The sequence below is a fragment of the Hemiscyllium ocellatum genome, chromosome X (assembly GCF_020745735.1).
Source record: "Hemiscyllium ocellatum isolate sHemOce1 chromosome X, sHemOce1.pat.X.cur, whole genome shotgun sequence".
Lineage (NCBI taxonomy): Eukaryota > Metazoa > Chordata > Chondrichthyes > Orectolobiformes > Hemiscylliidae > Hemiscyllium > Hemiscyllium ocellatum.
This window is the reverse complement of record NC_083453.1, coordinates 14738822-14758994: the sequence shown is the minus strand read 5'-3', so window position 1 is coordinate 14758994 and position 20173 is coordinate 14738822. Positions and strand designations below refer to the sequence as shown.

Sequence of the window (20173 nt, the reverse complement as noted above, 5' to 3'; positions counted from 1 at the left end):
AGCCTGATCCAATGGATTCAATCAGCTTACCAGTCACAAGCACGAAAAATGAAGCAGCTAACAACAGTGAAGGCGAGGTCAGTACGCTTTTTGTCAGTAGCCTTCCTTTGAAGGTTCACTGATCAAGCTAACATCATAACAGTCAGTTGGCTTTGTTACAAAATTTAACAGCTGCAGCAGCAAAGAATGCTGTGTTCACCTAGCCTGGTGCTGCAGCTGCAGCACTACAAACTCAGATGTGCTGGTATCCTCCATCTGAAGCATCTCTAGAAGGACAGAGGTCTCAATTTTGTGAAGCATTTAACTGCCCTTATCCATGAAATCAGATTTCTCCATGGAGTGACAATAAAGGACAAACTGAATTTTGTTTTCAGGTTGGACTTTACTGAAGGAGATTTAACAGAACTGGCTCTTTTCCACTCGACTTGGTGGGGATGGAGCGGTCACTAAGGACTGTGAATTGAAGAATTTTACTGGTGAATTTTTTTTCCACATGGGAGGATTCTTCAAATTCTATTTACTTTAACAGACTCGTAATTTTGTTGTTATAATAACTGCATGTTGTGTATCAATAACTTTCTTAAATACTGGCTGTCAGAGTCTTATGAAAGCTGGTAGTGCCATCTAGGTGATCATGAAATGATAAAATGAGGGAATGAGAATGTGTATTGGGTAAGAGTAGGTAGGGAAAGAGTTAAGTTTTGAGCTGAACAAGAGGTTCAGCTGAGCATGACTCAGATCAGATTAGCACTTAGTTAACAATGGTATGCTGGATAAAAGGGTAAAGGGTTAACAAGGTGGAAAAACATTCATTATGTAGAGCCAATTAACAATATTGGAAGCATTCAGTATGTAAGGTCGGTTTAACAAGGTGAAAAGTGTCATTATATGAAGCCAATTAAGGTTAATAACATTCATTATATAACAGCAGATGGCTTAATCTTTACTGTTGACGCTCGCTGATTGTAATGGTCACCCAATCAAGACATATGTTGCCTTATCTGGATTCTCTTCCCTGTAAAATGACTAGATAATTCATGAAGAAACTGCTCTTCCAGAGAAGACAGAGAACTCATGTCTCTGTGCACATGCGCAATCATTCTCTCTCCCTCCAGGGCCCGGAATAAAGATAAAGGAGGTAAAGCTATACTGTCTCTCTGAGCATTTTGCTTTGACTGAGGGGAGGGGGAACGGGATGATAGACATAGTTAAAGAACAATACAACCCCAAGCCGCCTCTAATTCTGAGAGGCTATTGGTTTCACTCGGCCATTTGAGAACCGGGAGATCCAGGTCAGGATTCTTGGCCAGGTTAAGACGACTGGCAAACGCATGTGATTTTGGTTTAACTTTAAGTGAGATGCTGACAAGCAGTTTGATATTTGGGATTAATGATGCGACTATGCAAAAGCACCTACTTGCTGAAGTCCAACTATAATTCAAACAGACACCACAACTGACTTTGTCATTAGTAAATGTGGCAAGTAGAGCATATGCTTTATATGAATTATAGGGTATTCTGACGGAAGTGGACACCTTGGCCAGTCCAACTGAGCTTGGGGAACACCACTTGAATAAAGGCAATTGCATAGCCACACTCAGGACATATCCTGAACAGAGGGACTCTGGATCAGTCCACAGCAAAACCCCAAAACAAAGTCAAACATCAGCCAAATGGTGAACATTCTCTTGAGGAACTGGGCTTTTGTAGTTGCTACCAGTACACGGACTTGAGACAGCAACATAGTCCCACTAGACCTAAACTGAGTAAGAAAACTCATAGGCCGGTATCCAGGAGAGTGCATACCCTGCAACGTCCACCTATATCTGGTTTGGAACAGTTAAATTGCTTAGTGACATTCAAATCAGAACCAAAGTAAATGTCTGGTTAAAAGGCCGAGAACCTATACCAAGGAACATTTACAGATTAAGGGTACAACTTCGGTTCTGGTCTCTCAGAAGCAGCAGCTGGTTCAGTTCCCACTGATGGTAGTAAAAGGCTCAGACCCAAAGCTTGATGGGGCAAAATTGGTTGAGAATGATTTCACTTGATTGGCTCAACATTTTCCAATTAGAACATGGCTGCCTGAGTGAAGTCCTAATTAAATACCCGGACATTTTTCAGGAAAGGCTAGGGGACTATCAAAGGAGCCAAAGCCACCTTAAATATTGACCAAGTAATTCCACGATTCTGCAAGGCCTGCTCAGTGCCATTTGCCTTGCATGCAAAAGTAGAGACAGAAATCAGGAGGCTGGAAAGCCAAAGAATCATCATACCAGTCTGGTTTGCAGAACGGGCTGCACTGGTTGTATGGACTGCGAAGCCCAACAGGGAATTTCACCTTTGTGGAATTTCAAACAAGTGGTTAACCGCTTTTCGCAGCTGGATTTTAAATACCTAATTCCTTCTAAAGAGGACTTGCATGCAAAACTGGGGCTGCTAAACTGGTCCAATCAGGGAGTCCTGGCTGACAGATATAAACAGGAGTGTCTCACACACAACATGGGGAAAAAATAAGCACTATCGCAGTTAGGCGGTAGTGTGGGAAAAAGAAAAAAGAAAAAGAAAAAAAAAATAAACAGGAGTGTCAGGGGTTCTGTACACTCTAGGAGCCAGCTTGGAGCTAGCTGGATCAGTGTCATGTGTTATGACTTGATGATGGGATACCAGCCTTCATCGAGTATTGTTACAAGGAGATCAAAATCAGGAAATTTATATTCAGGGATATTTCACCTCAGAGAAAAAAAGGGATGGAAAGGGTGGTTAGGAAGAGATGGAATAAGGATAGCTGAGAGAGAAGATCTGTCAGGTGATGTAGATTCATTTGGGTGGAGGATAAAAAAAAACAAGGGCAAGACTTTGGTAGGAGTAGTGCACAGACAACCCCCCCACTCCCCCAAAAACATAAGCTACTCTGTGGGATAGGCTATAAATCAACCAATAATAGGAGCATGAAAAAAGAATACAGCAATAATTATGGCTGAGTTTGATCATGTTGATTGGTTTAATCAAACTGGAAAGCTTGGGTTGTAACAATGAATTCATACAGTGCATTAAAGATAATTTCGTAGAGCAATATCTCATGGAGCCCATCAGGGAGGAGGCTATCTCAGATCTGGTAATGGGTAACGAAGCAGGTTTAATAAAACCTCACAGTAAAAGATCTCACAGAAAGTAATGATCATAATGTGATAAAAGTTAATATTCAGTGCAAGAGAGTGAGAAACCTGGGTCAGAAACAACTGTGCTCAACTTAAATAAAGGTAATTACAATGAAATGTGGATAGAGTTGGCTAAAGTGGATTGGCAGGCAGATTAGCAGGAATGACAGTAAGCAAGCAGTGACAGACATTAAAGGAGGTAATTCATGACTCTCAGTAAAAATACATCTCAGGAAGGAGGAAAAAGTTAGAAGGGGATAAGCCAACCATGGCTAACCAAGGTATTTAATAGAGTATTAAGTTGAAAGGAAAAACAAAGGCCAAAGTCAGTGATAGCCTGAAGACCAAGATAAATTCAGAATGGAGCGAAGATGGACTAAAAAGATTATTAAATAAACTACAAGGGCAGACTAGTGAGGGATATAAGAACGACAATAAGAGCTTCTTTAAATATATAAAAACAAAGATGTCAAAATGAACATATGCCCCATACAAAATGAATCTGGTGAGACAGTTATGAGGAACAAAGAAATGGCAGAGGAGTTAAGTAAATATTTCGCATCAGGCTTTACAATGGAAGATACTTTAAACATCCTATTAATACTGGGCTTGCATCCTAAGATCCTAAGAGAGGTATAGAAATAATGGATGGAATAGTTGTAATTTTCCAAAAGTCCTTGGATTCTGGAGAAGTACCAGAGTGGAAAATTGCTAATGTGACCACTATTCAAAAAAAAGGAAGGGAGGTAAAAAGCAGGTAATTATAGGCTGATTAGCCTAACGTTTATTGTTGAAATATATTGGAATCAATCATTAAGGTAGTAACAGCAAAACATTTAGGAAATCATAATCTAATGCAACAGAGTCAACATGGTTTCATGAAAGGGAAATGGTGTCTGACTGATTGACAATCAACCAGAGTAAAGAGAGGGGAACCAGGAGATGTGTTATATCTGGACGACCAGATGGCATTCGACAAGGTCTCACATGAGAGGTTAAGTCATTGGATAAGAGCCCATGGTGTTGGATGTAGTATACTGGCACGGATAGAGAATTGTCTAATAATCAGGAAAAATGTGGGGAGAAGGGATTCTTTTTCAGGTTGGTAAATCATGACTAGTGGGGATCCACAGGGATCAGTGCTGGAAATACATTTGTCTCCAATGTAATTTAATGACTTAGACGAAGGAAGCGAATGTACTGTAGCAAGGTTTGTGAATGACAAAAAAAAAAGGTGGAAAGGCAGGTTGCAAGAGGGATACAAATAGTTTACAGGCAGACACTGATGGATTAAATAAGTGGACAACACATTGGCAAATAATGGAACGTATGCTCATTTTGGAAGGGAGAACAAAACATCAAATGATTTAAATGGGAGATAAACTGCTGAAAGCTGCAACACAAAGGGACTTGGGAGAACTTGTGCATGAAAAACAAAGGCAGCACATGGGTGCAGCAGGTCATCAGGAAGGTTAATGGAATGTTGGCCCTTTTTTCCAACAGGGTTGGAATATTATGATAGGAAAGTCTTACTGCAATTATACAAGGTGCTGATGAAAGCACATCTGGAGTACTGTGAGCAGTTTTGGTCGCCTTATTTGGAGAAAGCTTTAATTTCATTGAGGCAGTTCAACGAAGGCTCACTAGGATGATCCCTAGTATGGGGGGATTCTCTTATGAGCAAAGGCTAAACAGGTTGGGACTCTACTCATTGGAATTTAGAATAATGAGAAGTAATCTCATTGAAACATACAGCACATTTCCTGTCAGGCCCTTATGAATCCTAAGAGTCCTTAATTATATTAAAGGCTGAAATAGAGGAATTCTTGATTAGTAGGGGAATCAAAGGTTAAGGAGAAATGGCAGGAAAGTGGATGTGAAGAATCGCGGATCAACCACGATCCTGTTGAATGGCAAAGCAGGCTTGAAGGGTCGCACGGCTGACTCCTGTTCCTATTTCTTGTGATCTTATGGTCTAAACTGGTTCTAAGTATTTGGAAAGTGGTCACAGTTTGGCTCCTCAGGGTGACAAGGCAGGCAAAATACTCAGATGTAGAAACTTAATCAAGTTCACAATTATTCAACCAAGTGAGGGAGGGACATAAACCATTACTGCAAGCTTCCGATTCCCTAGGGATTTGAAAATGAAACCAAGATCAGCAGCACAGGGGCCTAGTTTATCTTACAAAGCCATGTTTTCCAGTAGTTTAAAAAAAAACAGGCAATATTACTATTAGGTATATTATGTTGTTATCAACTGATCTTCCAAGAAACGGTTCTTCCAAGAAATGAAAGCAAACCAGCCTTCCCTCAGCCTATAGTTGTATTGATTGGAACATAGTGACCCATACCATCAAACAGTGCCAAAAGATCCACAGCTTCAAGATGCTTACACCTCGCAAGTCTGACAAAAAGAAGTGCAAGCTCAGCAAAAGTAAACAATTCCTGTATAAAACAGCAACTTTCATGTACTTCCCTTAATCTCATCAACTTTATTCAATATTCATTGTGTGGTCTTTAAGAGTTCAGAGACCAACACATACAATTTGGTGACTGCTTTGCTATAGCGCTATTACTCCCACAAACCTCACCCCGAGCACTCGGATACTCAATTTCAACTTGTCTCTTTTTTTAAGTTTGCAATTTTTTCCTTCAGATGAATACGGTTATCTTTCTTCTGAGAAGTGATTTTGACATTAGCCGTGTCCTCTACATTCATTAAAAACAATAATGGGTGTTCTAGATGAGGAGTGAAGCTGTGCCTCTCAGGAAAGAGAAGGAAATCAACACTGCTGGTGTCGATCCTCCCTCCCTCTTCCTCCCCTCTCCCCCACCCCGGCTGACTGTTACGGCAAAAGGGGAGGAGATTGCACTCATGTCCTTCCACTTTCAAGATCATTTTTTTTACAATTTAAAATAACATTGCACATCTTTTGCTTCAATAGTTTTTCATGGTCTCAAGTTTCCCCTCTTTCAGTTTGTATTTGTCTCTTCTCAAATGTTTCCACATATATTGTTTAGATTAGATTCCCTACAGTACGGAAACAGGCCATTTGGCCGAACAGGTCCACATCAACCCTCCGAAGAGTAACCTACCCAGACCCATTCCCCTACCTGATATTTACCCCTGACTAATGCACCAACGCAATGGCAATTTAGCCAAGTCACCTGACATGCACATCTTTGAATTGTGGAAGGAAACCCACGCAGACACGGGGAGAATGTGCAAACTCCACACAGAGTCGCCCGAGGTAGGAATCGAACCCGGGTCCCTTGTTCTGTGAGGCAGCAGTGCTAACCACTGAGCCACCAATGTGTTTTTTTCATGCCCTTCTGTTGTTTCAGTGAATGATCTTTTTTCTAAAATATCATTCAGTAGTATGAAGACCATAAACGTTGTAACCAGTCCTCTGCAATTAAAGGACCTATTATTCCCCCCCTTACCCTTTGATTTTCCTAAAATGCTCATTTATATTTAGTTCTGATAACTTATATGAACACAAAACATGAACTTGACTTTCTACGCATACACTGATTAGCTGCAAATTTCCAGCATAATTTGGTATTTCAATTTTGCAATTTTTCCTGATTTCATCTCCCTCTTTTCATTTGAACACTTCAAAAGATATTTTTGTTGCTTAGAAAACTCAACAGTTTGGAGTTTAAAGCAAACAATATTAACACCATATTAATGGGTGTTCCCATTTTTCCTATGTTTGCTTTACAATGATCAACAATGCTGCTCATAGTTCAGATGCTAAGCAATTTGTATCCTGCTTATTAAAATTTATTCTGGCAACTTGTCTTTTATCAACCTGTAATAAGTGTCTGTCAGTCCAGATTGTTTTGATCAGTCAGTTTAAGGGGTGCAGTTTATTTATAAACCGTCTGAAGAATTTGAGCATGCGTTCCCATTAAGATGGGTGGTGCCTGGTGTGCAGGAGTTTTTTTTCTAAAATATTCATTCATGGGAGTTTCTTCGACTGGGCCAGCACTTATTGTCCATCTCCAGCGGCACTTGAAATGCTCCAGTGCATTTGGCGTAGATAGACCCACAATATCGGGAAGGAGTTCCCGGACGTTGACACAACAACATTGAGTGAACAGTGATAAGTTTCCAAAGTCAGGAATGGGGAGTTATTTGGAGGGGAATTTGCAGTTCGTGGTCTTCTGTATCTGCCATCTTTGTCCTCCCAGATGAAAAAGTGGTTGCAGGTTTGGAAGATGCTCTCTAATGAACCTATGAGAACTTCTGCAATGCCACTTGCAGACAGTACACACAGCTGCTACTGAACATTAGCACATTATAAACATCTACTCCCTCCACCACCAATCAAGCAGATTGCTATGTCAAGCTCTAAGTGTTGGAGATGTACTCATCTAGGCAAGTGGGGAGCATTCGATCATATTTTAGGATTCTGAATATGCTTTGGCAACACAGGAGACAAGTTACTCAGTGCAGCATTTCTAGTTGTTGGCCCGCCTTTGTAGCTGAAAATGTGTTGCTGGAAAAGCGCAGGTCAGGCAGCATCCAAGGAACAGGAGATTCGACGTTTCGGGCATAAGCCCTTCTTCAGGCTTATGCCCAAAACATTGAATCTCCTGTTCCTTGGATGCTGCCTGACCTGCTGCGCTTTTCCAGCAACACATTTTCAGCTCTGATCTCCAGCATCTGCAGACCTCACTTTCTCCTGCCTTTGTAGCCACAATACTTACATAGCTAGTGTAGTTGAGTTACTGTTCAATAGCAACCCCCGTTGATAGGGGGTTGATAGTGGGGATTCAGTGATGTAAATTGTCACGACTGTAACAAGGTCAGCCAGTTGGACTTCATCGAATAGGAGTTCCCTGATTAGACCAGATTAACAGACCCAATCAGGGAGCCCTGGCTGTCAGATAAAAAGGGCAGTATCAGAGATACTGACACTCTCAGAGTTGACTGTGAATAAGTACTAAATTCATGGATCATTGTGTAAATAAAAGGGTGACTTGGCGACAGGATACTGGCCTCTGTGCACTTATTTCATTGGCAACGAGACTAAAGCATGAACCTGAAGAAACTTGCTCACAACAGTCATCTTTGAGTTGGAGTAAGCATTTGTTATTTAGGAAGCTTGACACATTTGATCCTGCCAAAGACTGGGCCAGAATGTGGAAAGAATGCATTTTCTTCTTTCCCCCCCCGCCCCACCCCAGGCAAGTGATATTGGGGCAGATGAAAAGCAACAAGTAATTCCCCTGACAGCCTGTGGACCTGCGCTTTTTCTGTTATTAGGAGCCAGACTCTCCTGAGACTCCAGATACGAAAACTTTTCAAGAACTGATGGACATAGTTAAAGAATATTATGATCCCAAGCCGCCTCTAGTTCTGAGATGATATTGGTTTTACTCAGCAATTCAAGAACAAGGGGGATTTGTTTTGGGATTTTTGACTAGGTTAAGACAACTGACAAAAGCCTGTGACTTTGGTTTAACCTTTAAGGTGCTTCGAGACCATTTAGTATGTGAGATTAATCATGTAAGAATGCAAAAATGCCTACCAGGTGAAGCCCAGCTAGATTTCAAAAGACCACGACAACTGGCTTTATCATAGGAAAGTATGGCCAGTGGAGCTTATGAGTTACAGGGTATTCTGAAGTAAGTGGACACCCTCTCCAGTCCAACTGAGCTTGGGGAATACCACTTGAGTGAAGGCAATTGCATAGCCTCATTCAGGACACATTCTGAACAGAGAGAAGACTCTAGGTCGGCCCACAGTCAAACCTCAAAACAATGCCAAGCCTCAGCCAAACAGTTAAAATTTCTTCAGGATCCCTGGCTGACAAGCTTTTGTAGTCGCTGCCGGCATGTGGACTTGAAACAGCTCAAGAATCCTCCTAGATCTAAACTTAGTCACAGAACTCATTGGCTGGTATCCAGGAGAGTGCACACTCCAGAAAGTCCACCTACATCTGATTTAGAACAATTAATTTGCTCAAAAACATTCAAATCAGAAAAGAAAAACACCTGGATAAATGGTCACCCAGTTCTAAAGGAGGTTAATACTGATGATGCCATATCAGTAATCGAAGAATCAGTCTTTAACAAAATTCGGCCTGGACTCCTGCCCTTAACTTTGCGCAAGACCTCAGTGAGGCAGAGAACCTTTACCAGGGAATTTCACAGATTAAGGGTACAACTTCAGTTCTGGTCCCTTATGAAAAGCAGTTGGCTGAGTTACAAGTGAAATTGTAATTAAAGGCTCAGACCGAAGCTTGATGAGGCAAAATTGGTCGTGAGAGATTCACCTAGATTGGCTCAACATTTTTCAATTTGAAAATGGCTGCCTGAGTGAAGTCTGAATTGAACATCTGAAAGTCTTCCAGGAATCAGAATCCCTACAGTGTGGAAGTAGGCCATTCAGTCCATCGATTCCAGACCGATCCTCCAAAAAGTATCCCACCCAGACCCATCTAATCCCTCAAAATTTCCCATGGTCAATTTTGCACATTTTTGGTCTGAGGTGAGAAACCAGAGTAACCCACGCAGATATGGGGAGAATGTGCAACCTCCACACAGACAGTGGTCAGAGGGGGGAATCAAACCCGGGTCCCTGGCGCTGTGAGGCAGCAGTGCTAACCACTCAGCTACCATGCCACCCAGATCTTAGGACTGTCAGAGGGACTGAGGCCTCTTGCATGTTGATCAGGAAGCAATTCCACAATTCTGCAAGGCCAGCACAGTACTATTTGCCTTACAGGTAAAAGTACAGGCTGAAATCAGAAGGCTGGAATGTGAAGGATTCATCAAACCAGCCCAATTTGCAGAATGGGCAGCACCAGTTCACCTTTGTGGGGATTTTAAACAAATGGTAAACCAGTTTTTCCAGCTGGATAAATACCCAATCTCTCTCACAGCGAATTTATACACAAAGCTGGCAGGGGTCTGTCCTTCACAAATCTGGAAATGAGCTATGTGTACTTTCAATTGCATTTAGACCACGATTCCAGAAGTATGCTACAATTAATACCTATGAAGGTTTGTACCGACATACGAGACTGCCATTTGGGGTATCATCACCCTGTACAATTTTTCAGCGGACAATGGAGAACATTATGCAAGATCTACCTCAGGTTGCCACTTATCCAGATGACGTTCTAGTACAGGAAAACTAATAAAGAACACTTAGAGAATTTGGATATTGTCCTAAGGCGTTTCTAGGAGGAGGGTGTACGCCTTAGAATGGAAAAATGTGTGCGCCAAGCACCCCAAGTGACCTACTTGGGCCATAGAGTTGACAAGACCGGGTTACACCCATTGGAAGATAAAATGAGGGTGATCAAAAGATGCCCCCAGCTCTCCCACCTCTATACCAGAGCTTAGGACTTTCCTTGGGCTGGTGAATTGTTACTGTGTGTGGAGTTGTGCATTCTCCCAGTGTCTGCATGGATTACCTGCAGGTGCTCCAGTTTCCTCCCACAGTCCAAAGATGTGGGGGTTAGGTGTATTGGCCATGCTAAATTACCCATAGTATACAGGAACGTGCAGGCTAGCTGGATTAGCCAATGGAAATGCAGTGATTACAGGGATAAGGTAGGGGTGGTTCTGAGTGGGATGCTCTTCAGAGGGTCAGTGTGGACTTGATGGGCCAAAAGGCCTGCTTTTGCATTGTAGGGAATCTATGCCCTGCCCCTCAGAACGAAATTGGAAAGGCTGCCAGAACCTATGCCTCCATCAAGTCTTGATGAATCCTCAGAATCAAAGATGGACATGACAGATGTAGCTGCCTCGATGCCTTTGCCATCAGGAGAGAGAAATTCAACCAAAACGTTCCTAGCGCACAAGGCAAGATTCCATGCATTACTGGCTGCCCGTATTGATGCCAACTTGGAGGGACCTGACCCAGTGCTAAAGTGGCCCAGGAAGCTGTAAGAGAGACTGGTCTATGTCCATGGACTCATGGCAGGAGGGATATAGTGACTGTAACAAGGTCACCCAGCTGGACCTCAGAGAATGAATTCCCTGACTGGACCAGATTAACAGCCTAATCAGGGAGCCCTGGCTGACAGATAAAAAGGGGAATGTTATTTTGATTTAATCCCTGCCCTCCCTTCACTGTTTGATCACACAGCATCGCCCTTTGATGTGAAGGGCACTGCTCGTCACTGGCCACTCGGGTGTTTCCTTCCTTCCTGGTGGTGGAAACTGAATAAAGATTCATGCACCTTGTGTCTTTCACCTGCACACACACAACATGGGTGCTGGGGAAAAAATAAGCACTACTGCAGTTAGGTTGTAGTGTGGGGGCAAAAAAGAAAGCAAAGGGAAAAAAAGGGGAATGTCAGAGTTACTGACACTCGGAGCAGACTCTGAAGAGGCAGTCCTAAAGTCAATGACTATTTGTGTGCAAATAAAGGACAACTTGGTGTCTGGATACCAGCCTCTATGGAACCAATTCAATAATGTAATTGAATATCATTCTGCGTAGCACAAACATTACTTGCGTTATGTCAGCCCAAGGCTGGATGTTGTCCAGGTAGTGCTGCATTTGGATATGAATTGCTTCAGTAAAAGCTGATTGGAGTGCATGATGTGCATATGGCTACTCACAGTTGGTGGTGGTGACAGAACTGGAGAAAATCAAAAACAGAAGGGGAATTCCATGACAAAGTTACTCTGGCTGGCAAAACAATTTCCATGATGGATGGGATGGGGGCAGCAAGAGAACCATGACAGATGGAGCTGGTATAGAAGGAGAGGGCAGGATGATGGAATTGATTGAGGGTTGCAAAACGTCATAGACAATTATCTGATACAACTTTGTATTCAAAAATTATTCTGTGCTAAAAACACAGATTCACTAAATTAGACTTAAAAGTTTTAGAAAATGTTTAAGGTAAATTAAAATGAGATGAACCTGCAATGAGACAAAAAAAAACTGCATTGCTGGAATCTGGACGCTGGAAGACTACAGCAAGCCAAGCAGCATCAGGAAGTAGGGAGGTCAACATTTCAGGTGTAACCCTTCTTCAGGGCTGGGGATGGGTGTAAGGGGGAGGCGGGGGGCAGGGTGGTGAAGTGGGGATAGGTGAAGACAGGTAGAGGGTACAACCTGGTTGGCCAATGGGAAGAATGAATCCGGTTGGCGGCAGGGAGGAGTGGAACGGAGGGACTGGGAAGGGAGTCCAGGGATGGGAAGGGAGGTTATTTGAAATTGGAGAACTCAATGTTGAGTCTTCTCAGCTGTAGTCTACCCAGACAGAAGATGAAGTGTTGCTCCTCCAATTTACCATGTGGTTTGTTGTGGCAATAGAGGAGGCAAAGGATGATTATGTCAGAAAGAGAGTGGGAAGGGGAATTAAAATGGCACTGAGTGGGCGGTCCGGTCAGCTCCTGCGGGCCCGGCTGAGATGCTTCAAACCTAGTATACTGCATCGGGTGCTCCCAATGTGGTCTTCACTACACTGGGAAGACTGAACGTAAACTTAAGGAACAGCTCGCCGAGCATCTCAGCTGGACCCACAGGGGCCGACCGGGTCTCCCAGTCGCCGTCATTTTAATTCTCCTTCCCACTCCCTTTCCGACATGACCATCCTTGGCCTCCTCCATTGCCACAACGAACCAAACCACAAATTGGAGAACGACACCTCATCTTCTGCCTGAGCAGCCTACAGCCTGGAGGACTCAATACAGTTCTCTAATTTCAAATAACCTCCCTTCCCATCCCCCGACTCCCTTCCGAGCACACCCCCTCTCTTCCACCAACTGGATTCATTCCTCCTATTGACTAACCTTCCCACTTCACCACCCCACTCCCACCACCCCCTTTATCTGCAGCTCCCCCCACATCCATCCATCCCTGAGGAAGGGTTACACCCGAAGCATCGACTTCTCCCTCTTCTGGTGCTGCCTGGCTTGCTGTGTTCTTCTAGAACCTGTAATGAGACAGACATGATAAGGGAGCTTAAGGTGAAGGAACCCTTAGGAGGCCATAAACATAACATGAGCAAATTTACTCTGTAATTTGAGGGGGAAATGACAAAATCAGAGGTAATGGTATTGCAGCTGAATAAAGGCCACTACAGAGGCATAAAGGAGGAGCTGGGTAGAATTGACTGGGAGAGGAGCCTAGCAGGAAAGACAGTGGAACAACAAAGGCAGGAGTTTCTAGGAGTAATTCAGGAGACACAGCAGAGATTCTTCCAGAGGAAAAAGCAGCAATTTACAGGAGGATTAAGCAATCACGGCTGTTTAGGAAAGTCAGGGATAGCATAAAAGCAAAAGAGAAAGCATATAATGTAGCTAAGGGCAGTGTAGAACCAGAGGATTGGGAAGCTTACAAAGACCAGAGGTCAACAACTAAAAAAGAAATAATAAGGGAGAAGATTAAATAGGAGGGTAAGCTAGCCAGTAATATAAAAGAAGACTTCATGAATTTCGTTAGTTACATAAAGGACAAAAGACAGGCAAAGGTGGACAGTGGGCCGCTGAAAAGAAAATGACAGTGGAGAGACAGTAGTGGGGAACAAGAAAAATGGCTGAGGAACTGAACAATTACTTCACATTAGTTTTCACAGTGGAAGACACGAGTCATATCCCAAAAATTCAAGAGTGAGAGAGGGGGCAAAAGTGAGTATGGTAGCCATCGCCAAGGAGAAGGTGCTAGAAAAACTGAATGGCCTGAAGGTGGATAAATCACCTGGACCAGATAGACTACACCCCACAGTTCTATGAGAGATAGCTGAAGAGATAGTGGAAGTGTCATGGTGATCTTTTAGGAATCGCTAGAATCAGGGAGGGTCCCAGAGGACTGGAAAATCGATAACATGACACCCCTATTTAAAAAGGGAGCAAGGCAGGACACGGAAAATTACAAACTAATCATCCAACCTCAGTTGTGGGCAAGATCCTAGAATCCATTGTGAAGGATAAGATTTCTGATTACTTGGAAATGCATGGCAAAATAGGGCAAAGTCAGCATGATTTCATCAAGGAGAGATCATGTCTGACAAATCTGCTAGAACTCTTTGAGGAAGCGACGAGCAAGTTAGACCAAGGAGAATCAACAGATGTTATCTACCTAGACTTCAAAAAGGCCTTTGACAAGATGCTGCACAGGGGGCTACTGAGTAAGGTAAGGGCCCATGATGTCAGAGGCAAGGTGCAAACCTGCAAAGAAGTTTGGTTGTCTGTCATGCACTTTGGTATGAAGAATAGAGACATGGACTATTTTCCAAATGGGGAGAAAATTCACAAGTCTGAAGTGCAAAGTGACTTGGGAGTTCTAGTCCAGGATTCTCTCAAGGTAAACTTGCAGGTTGAGTCAGTAGTTAGGAAGGTAAATGCAATGATGGCATTTATTTTGAGAGGACTTGAATATAAAAGCAGGGACGTACTTCAGAGGCTCTATAATGCTCTGGTCAGAACACATTTGGAGTATTGTGCGCTGTATTGGACCCCATATCTGTATTGGCCCTGCAGCGTGTTCAAAGGGGGTTCACGAGAATGGTCCCAGGAATGAAAAGCTTAACAGGAGTACTGTGGATCTATACTCGATGGAGTTTAGAAGGATGTGGGGAACCTAACTGAAACATACAGAATATCGACCTGCCTGAACAGAGTAGATGTTGAGAAGATGTTTCCATTGGTAGGAGGGACTAGGACCCGAGGGCACATCCTTATGGAATTCATTGCCACAGAGGGCTGTGGAAGCCAGGGTATTTAAGATTGAGATAGAGAAGGTTCTTGAGTATCAAGGGGATTCAAAGGATACAGGGAGAAAGCATAATTGCACTGCATAATTTTAACACTCAAGGAAGGAACAGTTATAATATTGCAGAAAAAACTTGGATCCTAAACAAGGATGTCGCCACAGAACAAGGTTGCAAATAAGTAGTATTCGTCCATGATAAATACTGAAACAGCCAATTAAAACAGTCAAATTTTCCAAGTATTTATTTCTCAAACAATGTTGTAAAGCTGTTTTTTCAGTTCACAAGCAAGCCATTCCCAATTTGACTATCATATCTACGGTTATAAATAACTCTCAAGACCACATTCTTAAAAATATAAAATGAAATTTTATGAAGCCTGTTTTTACTTATTTGCTGTTAATGTTCTCAGAGTAGAGTTTTTGATTCTGTTAAAGTTTCTGATGAAAGAATAACTAGAAATCCAATATTTAAGAAAGTACCACTGTTAATACTAACTTGATTGCAAATTTCTTGCAGGTTGCTGCTGTTCCTGAAAAGAAGATACAGCTTCAGCTCAAATCTTCAAGAAACTCACGGTGGACTTGTGAGAGAACATTCAGCATTGCCAACCACATCAGCGAGCAATCCCAATGACAAATATGGTGCTGATTCAATGGGATGAAAGTTTCTGTGAAGTTTATTTATCTAGTTTTAACTTGCTGGCTGTCCAGTCACAATACATAAGCAATTGAAAAAAACAGTTTCAGAAAATATTCCTGTACCAAGCCTATCCTGATAGGATACTGCAAGCTTTAATCAGTTAAAGACTGGAGAAGGGAATTATTCAAACTTACAAACTGAATTTTGTAACATTATGCAACAGATATTATTTTTAAACATTATAGTTAGATATTCGAAATAAGGGAAACTAATTATTTCCCTAGAATATACATATAAAAAAGTCAGCTGTTTGACTCTGAAAGAAGGAAGTCCGTTTTAAACACATGAATGAGTAAAAAGAGATATCAGAAATTTCCAAGGAGCCATTTAATTATTGGCTCTCACAATGATAAGAAATTGGGAAAGAAAGATGTGTTACTGTACATGAAAGTTATTTGCTTTGAAAAAGGAAGTGTTTACATAGCATTTCTCTTGACCAGACTACTCAAAAGAGTTTTACAGCCATTAAAACTTCTGAAGTGGAGTCACTGTCTTAATGTAGAAAATGTTAGCAAGCTCCAAGAAACAGCAATGTGGTAAAGACCAGACAATTATCTTTTTGGGAGGCTGATCGAGAGATAAATATTGGTCAGGATACCAGGGAGAACTCCCTTGTTCTTCTATGAAATGGTGTCATGGGATCTTTTGCATCCACCCAATCACCAAGCTTGTGTTTCACATTAAAAAAAACATTTTCTCAAAGTAAGACTGCCTGTGTCATGGGTGAGGCTAGAATTAGTTGGCTAACACTGACAAATGAGAAAAAGAAAATTGTTGTGCCAAACAATAACTACTTAGCTTCTAATTGAAATTTCTAAAAAAATAAGATTCTACTGTTGAAAATGAAAGTGCAAGGACAAAGCACAATCTGCTGTTGATCTCAATGTGATACTGTTTTCAATATGATACCATTTCCCAAGAACATCAATAAGAGATTGTGATGGGAAATGTCTGGTACTTAAATGTAAAGTATTTATAGTTTGGCGTTTGTGCAACTGAATATGTAATGGAGTGTCTATCGTTTAAGTTACAAAATGAAAGACAGACATTTGAAGGGAAGGAAATATTTTTGAAAGCTTCCTTTTAATGGATAGGGAATGAGACAAGGAGAGAATCGGGTGGGTGTTTTAAAAAAAAAAGGAATGCCTACCTGTTCGAGTTCTATTGAACAGGGCTCTAACAAAACAAGGTCAATTTGGTCATGCCTACAATTTTACAAATGCAAAAACTGTTGCACTCAACTCAGCTCCACAGCAGCCACTGTTGCCTCAGGGTTCATTACCTACAATTTGGAAAGCCCTACATTAATGCGTGCATGCAAGTCAAATGGTTAATATCACAGCCCAAATAATGCATCAAGCAGTACTTAGGCATAGGTTTGTTTCATAAGAAAAAAAGTCAGTTTGGGAGATAATCAACATGCAATGACTTCCTTGGCTTTCCTCACCACTACAATAGAGGATCACCAGCAGAAATTTGGGAACAAAATCAGAAATTGCTGGAAAATCTCAGCAAGTCTAGCAGTATCTGTGTAGAGAAAGATTCGGGTCAGTGACCCTTCTTTAGAATTTGAGAACATAGTCAAAATCAGTGGGCAGTCACTGTGAAATTTTACATCCTCCCCCCACCCCCATTACTGTCACTTCCTTCTAATTCCCAAAGACATCAACACCAAGCAGAATGCAGCTCCTCTGAAGTGACGCACAGTCAATAGTTTTGTCCATGCACTTTTTATTCATACACTCGATATGAGGTATTAGCAAGTTATTTAGGCGAGAACGACATCACAACTGGCTGTATCGCAATATCCACCTGCATCCTCCTACGGTAGGGACCATGTGCAAATTAAGAGCAAAAGCCTTGTACAACTTCCTCCTCTTTAGCCCAGTGGTACAATTAGAGTGTAGCGCCAGAGATCAGTTATCACAGTATAAAGGATCACACAACTTAGAGTCTTTCTGGTCTATAGAATAGAACTGTTGGGGAATGAGAAAATTTAACATTTTCATGAAAGCTGAGAACTTCTTTGTAATACACTAAGAGGCAAGCTGTTTATAAGAAAACGACTCGAAGGTTCCTTTGCTGACTTGTTTTTAAATTATGCTTTAAAATTGTGATAATGAAATCTTGTCTCAAGAAAAGAATGGTCATGAACACATGATAATTCTTAATTTCAAAATGCTAGGAAAAAAATTTACTGCCCTCTTAATCCTGATAACAAAGATGATTCTTTAATCTGAATACAATTTCACAGGATGCAATCTTTCACCAAATGGCCTTGTTCATGCAAAAGTCTTGACAGTGAATGCTAGCTTGAGGGTGGAACGTGGAGCTGAGCAAGATGTTGCCTTATCTAAGGATCGGCACAAATACATGAAACTATTACGCTAAGCATTGTCAAAAAACACTAGCATTGGAAAGGGGTGCAGAAAACATTCAGGGGAATGGTTTCAGGGAGCAGAACTTTATCTCTGACTGAATGGGAAAGCTTGGGGCTGTTTTTGAGAAAACTAAAAAATAAATTTGACAGAGGCATTCAAAACCATGAGGGATCTGGAAAGAGCAGATAGGGAGAAACTGTTCCTATTGGCTAGAGGATCAAGAATCAGAGGACTCCAATTTAAGGTGGCTGAAAAAAAAATGTTGTAACAACGCGTGGAACAGCATTGTTTTTTAAATTACACAGCAAGCGGACAGGATCTGGACTGTCCCATTTGGCAGGAGGCTCAAAAAGGAATTGAGAGCTAGCACAAACAAAATGGATTGAATGGTTTCGTTCTGTGTTGCAACCATTCTATTATTCTATGCCAAAAATACACTCTTCCCTTACCTGAAATGTAACCACGACCATTGCAGTCTTCTATATCCATTTTCAAAGTGCTGTGCTAGAAGTATAAAAAGAACAAATGTTATACATCTATTCCCTACATCAATGGGGTCTCAAACTTTCATGTATGAGAGATCACTTACATTAACTGCATAATCTGGCAACCTCACCCCATAACAAGTTACAGAAAGATTGATAATGCTGAACCCCTGGCTATTGTAGTTTATTGGATAAAAACAATGACTGCAGATGCTGGAAACCAGATTCTGGATTAGTGGTGCTGGAAGAGCACAGCAGTTCAGGCAGCATCCAAAGTGCAGCAAAATCAGTGTTGCAATTTGATTCACAAATAAATTTGGGCAAATGACCTTGATCCACAAGTCCAGCAGCATACTTTTTCACTTTGAGTCAACATGAGAATTTAAGGACATCCCAAGTATTCTCTAATTGTTGAGCAATGGCTATGCTAATCCATATACCTTAGAGAAGAGACACATGCGTTGATTCATTGATCTCATGCTGATGGAAACTCTGAATACAAGAAAGGAGTTGGAAAAAAACACCCAGCTGACAAAAAGGAACAAGCATTCCTCTAGCGAATGTAATTATTTGCACATACCTTGTATAAGTAAGGGTGTACAGCTATTCAAAGCCTCTACAACACAAACATTTTATGCAAATACCAGGAACATTGTACTTTAACTCACCATCATATTCTCAAGGGTAACTAGGGATGGGTAACAAAATACTAGACCAGCCAGTGACACATACAACCCATGAATGAATTAAAAATAAAACTACAGACACACAGTTAAAATATGGTCATCTAAAATGAAAATATTCTGCAGCTTTAGTACATTTAAAAGCTAGCTGTCCTCAAACAAAATCAATTACTTCCTCACTTCAGACGCAACCACTTTGAATCTTATTTTGCCATTTTAAAATAAAATGCTGCAGTCTCTGTTGTGTAGGTACACCCATCATTATGGCAGGAAGGAATCTCTGGAGGAAAATATGAACCAACTACCTTCTGACTCAAGAGGCGAGGGTCCTATCAACTAAACAACACCTATTATAGAAAATTAAGGATTATATAACAAGTAACACAGGGCTACAAGCAACTATGGATTGGACATCAATGCCAGTACAGCACTGGCAGAAAGGCATAATGATATTGTTATTTTAAGCAACTGTCGTGACAAATGCCCAAAATGCATTCATGCTCAAAGCTATGCAATCATCAAGTGATCAAGGATTAAAATATAAAATTTATAGCACCCAACAAGCAGACCCTGCGTGGGTTAGATTTAGTTTTGCGTGGATACAACAAGAACAAATTAAGAATTACAAACAAAAGTAAACTATTTATCAAAACAAAAATCAGTCAAGGTTTGGCTATTTAACAATGAAATTTAAATCTGATATAACATTTGAATTCAGATGCAGATCCCAGATGTATAAAATGAGCATGAAGTACCTCAGTCGATAAGTTGAGCACATAGCCCAGAGAGCACAAGTTTCCAGACCTTTCTTTTTCACTCATGGTGTTTTTATGCCCTAAAATTAAAGTATTTAATTCATTGGAAGCAATGGAAAAATTAGAGAAATAACTCAACTAGTGATGAAGTATTTTTAAAAAAGATACCTGATGTGAATAAACAAGAGTTTCAGTTTTTAAAATGGAAACCGTGGTGACAGTAAGGAAGTGAATAGTAACCAATAATTTAGTTGAAACAACACTGAGCAATTCTCTTGATAGTGTTGGAATTACCTGACAATTATAATTCAAATTA

General features: G+C 41.2%; 1 protein-coding gene across 8 annotated transcripts in view; it reads right to left on the bottom strand.

Annotated features, from left to right (window-relative positions):
• The window catches only part of ikzf4 (IKAROS family zinc finger 4), a 207780-nt gene that overhangs the window by 95157 nt on the left and 92450 nt on the right, over positions 1 to 20173 (bottom strand). For all 8 annotated transcript variants that reach the window (XM_060820903.1, XM_060820911.1, XM_060820904.1 and 5 more), the window contains one exon: positions 18384 to 18438. In XM_060820903.1, coding sequence (XP_060676886.1) covers positions 18384 to 18438 — 55 coding nt within the window. The remainder of the gene's footprint in view (positions 1 to 18383; positions 18439 to 20173) is intronic.